The 10,075-nt window shown below is 43.6% G+C and overlaps 1 protein-coding gene across 2 annotated transcripts in view; it reads left to right on the forward strand.

Moving 5' to 3' along the window:
* The window catches only part of FAM220A (family with sequence similarity 220 member A), a 16,536-nt gene extending 8,822 nt beyond the window's left edge, over positions 1–7,714 (forward strand). For both annotated transcript variants that reach the window (XM_081819285.1, XM_006746786.3), the window contains one exon: positions 5,377–7,714. In XM_081819285.1, the coding sequence (XP_081675411.1) occupies positions 5,377–6,256 (880 nt within the window). In that variant the 3' untranslated portion in view covers positions 6,257–7,714. The remainder of the gene's footprint in view (positions 1–5,376) is intronic.
* The last annotated feature ends 2,361 nt before the right edge of the window (positions 7,715–10,075 follow it).

Genomic DNA, 10,075 nt, shown 5'->3' on the forward strand with positions numbered 1-10,075 from the left:
AGAACCCCCCCCCCCCAGCCCCATTTTGTTGTTCCTTAAAACACTCTTGGATGATGATAGCTGCTGTTTTTGGAATGCCGGTCAGAGAAGTTGCTGGGCGCTTTTCACACAGTGAGTCCTCACAGCACGCTGAGGACAGAGGAGTGCCTGAGGTCCCCGAGCTGTTACAGAGCCCACGTCTGAGCGCACTTTTGGCAGGCAGGTGAAATAAAGAGGAAACGGGGTGGTGGCTATCGAGAGCTGCACGACTGGCTTTTTAAGGACAGGTTTGATTTGGATGTGCTGAATGATTAGTAATAGGAACTCAGCACTCTTAGTGTTTCCTGTGGTTATGATTCAGCTTAATGTGGAGATGACGGAGTTGTTCCTGTTTCTCATCCTTTGAGCTGGGTAGCACCTTTTTTTTTTTTTTAAGTCTTATTTTTTTAATTTTATTTTGTATTTCCTTAATAATCTCTACACCCAACATGGGGCTTGAACTCACGACCCGGAGATCAAGAGTTGCATGCTCTATGGACTGCGCCCGCCAGGTGCCCCAGGTAGCAATTTGAGGAATGTGTTTTGGCTACCTCCTTAGTCTGATTGTTTTAGTCATGAGCACAGCGATGTTAAGGTATACTGACGTTCACATCTGGAAGCTCTGGAAGCCAGGTGAGGCGGGGATGGGCCTGCAGCGAGTTTGCAAGCCGTTGTGAGGCAGGACTCCTCTCTAAGCCCATTGTTGTCCCAAGCCTGCTCCTTGAGCTGTGTCTTCTTCCCAGCCCCCTTTGGGAATAGCCTTGCCAGCTGGCTTTCAGAAGCATAGAGGCCAGGTTATTTTTAGTTTACAGAGAGGTGGTATCCAGACTGTCAGGTCCCTGAGGCCATTAATAGCTCAGGTTAGAGAAGGTAAGGCGACAGCAGTCCAGGAGGACAGCTGCTGTCAAATTGGGTCAGGCCTATTGTTATGCAGCAGGTCAGCTGCCTCCCGCAGGCAGGGATTTTTGTGGAGGAGCCTTTCTCCTGTCTGCCCTGGAGATCATGGACAGACCCAGATAATCTTGTTTCTCTTACACATCACCCCTCTGGTTTTGTGGTTCAATTCTCAACCTTTGTTACCGGGTGAGGGAGTACATTCAGGAACTTACTCCCAGTACTGCACTTTATTTTTTCTGAATCATACTGTCTTGAACTTCAAAATAGACTCCTTCCTTTACTCTGATGGTCTCCGTGTTGGTGGATAAGTTTGTTTGCCAGAGTTTATGCTGCTTATCATTTTGTAGACTTAACCACGGGGGTGGGGGTGGGGATGAGATTTCTAGGGCTAAGGACAGTTAATTATGTAATTATGTGTATTTTATTGGGCACAATGTGATGTACCTATATATGTAGTAGAGTGAGAATAAGTTATAAAAATATTTCGCAAAGACAAATACCATATGATTTCACTTATACGTGGAATCTAAAAGACAAAACAAATGAACAAACCAAAAAAGAAACAGACCCATAAATACAGATAACAGACTGATGGGTGCCAGAGGTGGGTGGTGGGAGAATGGGAAAAATGGGTGAAGGGGAGTGGAAGGTACAGGCTTTCAATTATGGAATGAATAAGTCACGGGCATGGAAGGTACAGCATGGAGAATACAGTGAGTGGTATTGTAGGGCTGTGACAGACGGTAGCGACACCTGTGGGGAGCAGAGCATAATGGACAAGGTTGTTGAATCACTTCGGTGTACACGTGAAACCAGTCTATAGTGTGTCAACTGTACTTCAATAAAAAATATTTTGCTTGTGGGGCACCTGGGTGGCTCAGTCGTTAAGCATCTGCCTTCGGCTCAGGTCATGATCCTGGAGTCCCTGGATCGAGTCCCGCATCGGGCTCCCTGCTCGGCGGGGAGCCTGCTTCTCCCCCTGCTTGTGTTCCCTCTGTGTCTCTCTCTGTCAAATAAATAAATAAAATCTTTAAAAAAATATTTTGCTTGTTTAGAAATTATTTGAAAATTATTTCTGGCTCTCAAAATATAAGTAATGTGTGTGTCTAGTATCGGAATTTTTTGTTGGCTAGTTGAGGGATCAGAGCCAAAATGTTTTCACTGACCCGAAGTATTTTTGTTAAGAGATTAAATACGTAGTTTATTACTGAATTTACTAAAGAACTAGGTCTTCAGTAAACAACATATTCTAACGTCACTAAATACATGATTATATTAGTGGTACCTTAGCTGAAGTATTTTCTGAACAGCACCAAGTCCTTGTACAAGGACATGCTAAAAGTAGTTAGAAACTAATTTTCCTGAGAGTTAGCTCCTATTAAATGATGTGTTTTTCTTAAGAATTTTTTATTTTATTTTATTATTTTTTTTATCTTAGTTTATTTTTTATTTTTTAATGAATTTATTCATTTGACAGAGAGAGAGACATCAAGAGAGGGAACACGGGCGCCTGGGTGGCTCAGTTGGTTAAGCGACTGCCTTCAGCTCAGGTCATGATCCTGGAGTCCCGGGATGGAGTCCCGCATCAGGCTCCCTGCTCAGCGGGGAGTCTTCTTCTCCCTCTGACCCTCCCCCTTCTCGTGTGCTCTCTCTCTCTCATTCTCTCTCTCAAATAAATAAATAAAATCTTTAAAAAAAAAAAAAAAAAAGAGAGGGAACATAAGCAGGGGGAGTGGGAGAGGGAGAAGCAGGCCTCTCGCTGAGCAGGGAGCCCGATGCGGGACTCAATCCCAGAACCCTGGGATTATGACCTGAGCCTAAGGCAGACGCTTAACGACTGAGCCACCCAGATGCCCCATAACCACCCTCTTTTTTGAAGCACTCGATGCTCTTGGCATCTGTGACACGGAGTTTCTCGAGGTGCTTTGAATCTTCCTCCTTGGTGGCTTTGAGGCCCTCGCTAGATCTTGGAGATCCTGGCCTTCTGTACCTTACCGTCTTCTCTTTTTTATCCACCTCTCCAAAGCCGGCGACTTCAGAATCTAGGTCCCAGCTCTGACATCACTCTTGAGCTAACAGCTTTATTAATAATCCAAATGCTTGCCCAGTTCCCACAGTCAAACTCTGTGTGTTCCCGTCTCCCATCTGAGCTGTTTGACGTCCCTCCCGACCTGCTGTTCCTGTCCATTCTCTGTTCGTGACGCCTTCATTACCCAGAAGTGAAAGCCAGAGAAACCTGTGGTCCTCTTCCTTTCTACATCCGTCTGCCACCAAGTGGAAAAGTATTTTCTCTCTCCTCTTCACCCACAGCCTCAACTGCTTCCCTCCGCTATTCAGTAGCCTCCTAATTGGTCTACTGTGATTCCTTTCCAGTCTAGCCACCACACTGCAGCCAAGGAATTAATCGGAAATGCAGATCCGGCCAACGTCTCCCGGCCGAACGTCCCTCAGTGGCTCTGCATCGCCTGCTGATGGAGGCCACGCTCCTTACACCACGACCAGTGCCTCTCGTTAGCCCTGGTTGGCTTCACGCCCCCTCCCTTTGCTCTTTTTGCTTCTATTTCAGCCTCCAGTAATTCTTGTTTATTTTCTTCCCAGTGTACTCTCTTTACATTTTTTAAAAACGTAACACACTTACACACTCACCTAGCTAGGTCCCCTAGTTAGAGAAACTGCAGCTTCCTGCCCCCCATTTCTCTGTCCCCATAGCCAAGCCTCTCAGCTACAGCTGGTTCTCCTTGTGCGTATTTCTCTATCTCTGAATTGCATGCTTGTTGCTTCCTGACTCTTCACTCTTAGGCTTTGTCTTTGTCTTACTGTGGGAGATGAGCTCTCCGCTCTCAGGCTTCTTCTGCCTCACATCCCACATTTCCATCCCTCCTTTCTCCCAGCAGAGTTGTGTGTTTTCGTTAGATTGTTATTCCTTAGGCTGGCCTCTTAGAAAAATTACTAAATACAGTTTATGTATTTATTTTCCATGTATTAATGCTCTGGGGTTATGGTTGTTTTTTAAAGGACCATGGGTCAACATTTTTTTTAATTCCTCAATCAATGAAGGAACTAGTGAGATGTTATAATCAGCTTAAAAGAGAATTTAGACAAAACATGCACACACATGTAATCAGGAACACCAAAGTGAGGTACAAATGGATGTAAGAAATGGTCAGTATCCACAGGGTAATAATTCCATTCCTCTGAACAAAATTTTTAATTTCTTTGGATAAGAAATCTTTTGCCTTGGGGGCACCTGGGTGGCTCAGTTGGTTAAGCGTCTGCCTTCGGCTCAAGTTATGATTGCAGGGTCCTGGGATTGAGCCCGGAGTCTGCTTCTCCTCTGCCTCTGCCTGCCTGTCTCCCTACTTGTGATCTCTCTCTCTGTCAAATAAATAAAATCTTAAAAAAAAATACACAAAAAGAAGCATAAATTAAAAATATTTTGCCTTCCTCTCACATTTTTTACAACTCAGATTCGTACAGCAGCTCAGACAGGTGCAGGGCTCCATAAACTTAGGTAACCCAAGGACGCACTGGACAGCACACCCAGTCAGCTTGTTGTTTGCCCATCTCAAGGCCCTTTCACAGCCTTTCCTGACATATCTTCTCCATTGGGGGCGTAACTATGGCAAAGAAAGATGATTCTTGGTCACAGAAAAGGCTGGTCCCATTAGGGTTGCAGGGGCAGCAAGAGTGTTAACCATATGTCACCTTGAGTTTGCTCTTGAACAACCGCTGAGGTCACAAATCAACTTCTGTCCCGAAGTTTTCACACAGAATCTCGGACTGGGCGAGTCTGAGAGTGGGGAGGTAAGCCCAAGAAACTTTCTCCACCATGTTTTTACTTGTAGTACCTATAAATTCGGGTGAATTCTTCTCTTATCAAGGCTCCAAAATTTGCTAAGGTTCCTGACCTGCCAGCCAGTGATCTTCCTTACCACCTTGAGGCTGCAATGTTGTATGCTGGGACCTCTCCATGCTGGTTTTTCTTGGGAGGGCTTTGTGGACATTAGATCTGTAAATAAAGTTGACCTTGATTCCTTAAAAGTGGCTTGTCCTGCTTGAGTCACTGAGAATCATTCTCAAATAGGACACATCAGGGCCTTGGTTTGCATAATAGAGTCATCCAGTTATGTCCTGATTAAAGAGAGGGCAGATTTTTATTGAACCCACAAATAACTAAATAGTTGTGAAAAGTACAAAACCTAAGAATGTATTTTTTTTAATGTTTAAGTATTTTTAAGGAAACACTGCATTAATAAAGTACTGTGTTTTTTTAAGTATGTTCTTTTTATTGTGATCTCTAATTGGTAGGTTGTCATCCTGTTTTCTATCAAAATGTGGGAATCCTTGGTACCAGAGACTGTTAAAGAGATCTTCATATTTGTTAGGAAGTACCTGGTGTGTGTGGGCTCTTTTAAGCCTCTGTCTTCATAATAATACTTTTAATTGGATTATCTCTTCCAGGTTCATATTGAGATCCATTGAAGGCATTGCGCTGACTGACAGAGGCGTGTCGTCCAGCTCACCACATCAGAGAACACGCAGCATGAGGGACAGAGTGGGAGCTCTGGGCACCTGCCTCGGGAAGGTGAAGGGGGCGGGAGAGGACTCAGACAGGCTGCTGTATGGACTTGGAAGGGCACAGGGGGAGAGCCTTTGCCCGACAGATGCACCTTCCTCCTCCTGTATGCAAATACCTGCGGTTGATGTGGATGGAAATTCACAAAACGAGGAGTTATCAATGGAAATGAAAAATGCTCCGAGTGAGGCTGGCCTCTTGCTTCATAGCGGCAACAAAGCGCTTCCGTGTTTGAAAGAATCATTAAGAAGAAATTCAGCTTCCGTAGTGGGTCAGAGTAAGACTGTGCATGTGTTCTGTGCTCTTGCAGAAGAGCGTTTTGCTGGGGTGTCCTGCAGAGTGGGGGAAGCTCTGGTGAGGGACTGGCTGGAAGGAGGGCCCAGGGCCACCGACAGCCACGGAGGATGGTGCCGCCCAGGAGAGCCTTGGGCGTCAGGACTACCGTGCCCTCAGAAGCGATCAGAAATGGGGATTTCTGAGGAGGAACCGCCAAGTGCTCTTTTAGAGGGGCTAGGCTTTGAGTTGGAACTGTCTGGCCTGCATTTCGTCCTGTCTACACCGCTGCACGCACGCCCCGAAGTTTTCCTGAGTGATGAGACAAAATGTGTTTTCCTTGGCCACCCAGAGCCCCTGTTTTCAGAGCAGACAGTAGAATACAAGAAAATGCTTTCAAGTATAAAAAGTACCTCAAACGATCGGCAAATAATACTGGGGTTACAGGCTCTACCAGCTTTTGAAGTAGCAAATCCGTTACGCCATAGTTAGGGTACAAGCCGAACAATAAAAATAGTGAGATTAATTTTAAAAGTTGTCTTAGAATGATTTCTTTCACACTGAGTCTGGATGCACAAGGGGCAGCTCTGAAGGTCCTGCTTCAGTTTGTACGATCGGACAAACTTTAAGTGGAATTTAAACTCATGGGAAGTTGGTTGATGTGACAGGAGATTTTTAAACATGTTTTAACCTGTGCCTGAAAGATGTTCAGTGTTGGGATACCATTTCGAGGAGAACATTCATAGATCCCATATAAATGTCAGGTTACAACGTAAAGATGTAGTAACATTCTTTATGTATCTTCAGCGCTCATTCTAAAGGGCCACCGTCCCAGATACTGTCTCCTCAGACTGATCAGCGGGTGGGAGAGGCTGTTTGTTCAGATCAGCCCTTCCCTACCTGCTCTCGGCCCTGCCACCATTTCTGCATTCTGTAGAATAATTTGGGTCTGCAGCAAAATTTGATTTCTTTTCTCAAATCCCTTTCCTTCCCCTTGAAATGCAGTTTAAATGGAGGCCCTACGGTGAAAGTTGCAATATTCAGTGTCCTTTTAGTATAATCCTTTCTCAAACTAGGAGCCCTAGCAGTGTCGCCTAAAATAGAAATGACCTCGAGACCGTCAGCGGTAGCTCCGTTTAGGGGGAGACAGACCTTATACTGCCCCTGTAAAAAGTTTCCAGTTTCCAGGAGCAGAGGTGTCTCTTACACTAACATTTTTTCTGAAGTAGCCCTTCTGGTGGTTGAGAACTCTGGTAAAGGTCCCCTCAGAGCATGAGTTTTTCAGGAGTCCCAAAGTAAGACTTAATCAGTTTCGGGGTTACTGGTTGCCTTTCTGTTTGTGTGCTAACTTGCTATGCCGTGTGCTATTTTAGTGTTTGGGGAAAACGAAAAATAAAACGTGTTATTTAGCATAATAAATGTCTTCTTTTACGTGTGCAGTCTCGGTTCACCTTGTCTTTTATCAGCACTGTCTTCCTCATATTGAAAAGTCTTTTAGCACTGGTCCAAGTAGGCTGCCGACTTAGAAGACCGGAAGCAGAGCTTGAAAGACAACCCGCGAAGCCAGGTCGGAACTCTCTGCTCTCATTTTCCTCCCAGGACATAGTGAGAACGTGTTGTGATCCTCTGGTGATCGCCGCCACCGTGAAGGACGCTGTCCTGGTTGGGCAGTAAGAGCCCTGTTTGGGGTCACCAAGGGATGGTGAGGTGAGAACACGGAATTGTTTTAAAATGGGAACCGTTTTCTTGTCAAGCACCTGCCCGCCCTTTTTTGTTTTAAATTAAATCTACTCCTTTGGGATAGAACTTTCTGTGACCCATCGACTGTTTTATTTCCTTTGTTTTGTAAATTGCAAGAATAGAAACTTTCAACCAGTTGCAAAGAACAAATATGGAATTCTCTATTGAGTATCCGATGCTAAATAAATTTGGAATGTCTTCATGTGGTTATATTAGAATAAGTTGTGTTTTTTCTGAGTGCCACTTTGGGGGAATGTTCACTATAACAACTTATTTCTTTAATTTTTTAATACATGGGGCGCCTGGGTGGCTCTGTCAATTAAGCCTCTGCCTTTGGCTCAGGTCATGATCCCAGGGTCCTGGGATCAAGCCCCGGATCGGGCTCCCTCCTCTTCCTCTCCCTGTGCTTGTGCTCTCTCTCTGTCAAAAAAATAAAATCTTAAAAAAAATAAAATTTTTAAGTACACATAATATTTGGCCGAAATTTTTCCCTTTGGCGCTGTGTCCAGTTCCTGTTCGAAGACAGGCCTCTCCTGTGGGAAGTTCTAGGGTGGAGAGGTGATGATAAATGCACTGTATAAAGTTTCATGACTTTACAAAATAAGGCCTTCTATAAACATTTTTCTGAGGCAATTAGTATAGAAATACGATATTCTTTCAGATAAATTGTTTCCATGATTGAGTTATAAAAGGGATAAGTCTTTTAAGTTTTCATTTTATTTATTAAACAATTTTAATTTGTTTTTTAAAGATTTTATTTATTTATTTGAGAGAGAGCACAAGAGGGAAGAGGGTGAGAGGGAGAAGCAGACTCCCTGCTGAGCAGGGAGCCCGATGCGGGACTCGATCCTGGGACTCCAGGATCATGACCTGAGCCGAAGGCAGTGGCTCAACCAACTGAGCCACCCAGGTGCCCTAAGTTTTCATTTTAATTCCAGTTAACATACAGTGTAATGTTAATTTCAGATACAATCTAGTGATTCAGCACTTTGTAGGTCACCTGGTGCTCCTCACGACAGGTGCAATCCTTAATCTCCATCACCTATTTAACCCACCCCCTCCTCCCTCACCTCTGGTCACCATCAGTTCTCTGTAATTAAGAATCATTTCTTGGTTTGTCTTCCCCCCCCGCCTTTGCTTATTTGTTTCGTTTCTTAAATTTCACATACGAGTGAAATCATATGCTGTCTTCAGAGACATATGCTGACTTAAATTTTGCTTAGCATAATACTCTCTAGCTCCATCCATGTTATTGCAAATGGCAAGATTTCATTCTTTTTTATGACTAATATTCCATTATACACACACACGCACATACCACATCTTTATCCATTCATTAATCGATGGACACTTGGGGTGCTTCCATATCTTGGCTATTGTAAATAATGCTGCTGTAAACAGGGGTGCGTGTATCCTAAAAGGGAGAAGTCATTTAAAAATTTTTAGGTTGTATCATTTTGGCAATGAAAACTGAGGGAAGTTTGCTTTAGAAGTTAAGTTTTTATGGCTTTGTTTTTTGCCTTTGTGGATTCTGCTCTTAAGGATTGAACACAATCCTTTTAAATTTAGAAGCACTTCCCATAGTACAAAATCTTGGACTTGGTTATTCACATATGGAAGTCATAATTTTTAACATTGGAATGAACAGTGAGGTGTTGAGTGATTATGAAGTTGCAAGCCAATGACGAATAAGAAATTAAGAAACTTGCGTTTAAATAGATCCTTGTAGGACTACTGGTTTTGTAAGTAAGGCATGTTTATTTGGAGCTTGCTGTACATCACTGTGTATTCAAACAGACTATTTACTGTAGTTTTCCATAGAAAAAGAAGTGTACTATAGAATTCTCCCTATATTCACCCATAGATAATTTTAAAATTCTTTTTAAACCTTCCAAAGAGAGAATTAAGGGGTCTCCTAAACAATCTAGATGAGCTCAGAGCTAGAAACTGTGTTCTTTGCCCTGGCTAGTGGTGGAAGCTTTGAAACACACCCCATCTGAGTGATAGATTCAGTGTAGATATTTGAAGTTAGAGACCTAGAATTTAATAGGATGGTTGCTTCTACTTGGCTCCTCTTTGCTTCTAAAATGTTATCTTTTTTCCAATTTTATTTTTATCAAAACTTGATCAATCGGGTCAATGAAAGAGGCATTTGTGCTTCAAACTGTGCAAACTTCTTTGAGCTCTACGTTGGATTGACCGAAATTTGCCTAGGAAAGACTGTTTGCAAAGGGGCTTGCCGCTTAGGAGAGGCCATCTTCACAGGATACACTTTTCCTCTTCTTGGAACAGATGATCTTGCTTTATTGAGGCACATGTTTTAAGGGAAGTGTTTGGGTTGAGTTGGGAGGGTGTGTGGCGGCCCCGCTGCATCCGACCATTGCATTGCCATCTTTATAGCTTGCGCCCGTTGGGTCTGAGTTGTCCTTGAGTGCTGTGTTTTCTTCCGGTAAACAGCTCCGTTATTTATGGGAGCAAGAGTGGGCTTTGCTGCAGTTTCACTCTGCTGGTGTCTTGAGTAGCTCTTTACAGTTAATTTTTCAAAGTGTTTAGTTACATAACAATATAAGG

Source organism: Leptonychotes weddellii, chromosome 5 (assembly GCF_054177405.1).
Source record: "Leptonychotes weddellii isolate Sample4059 chromosome 5, ASM5417740v2, whole genome shotgun sequence".
NCBI lineage: Eukaryota > Metazoa > Chordata > Mammalia > Carnivora > Phocidae > Leptonychotes > Leptonychotes weddellii.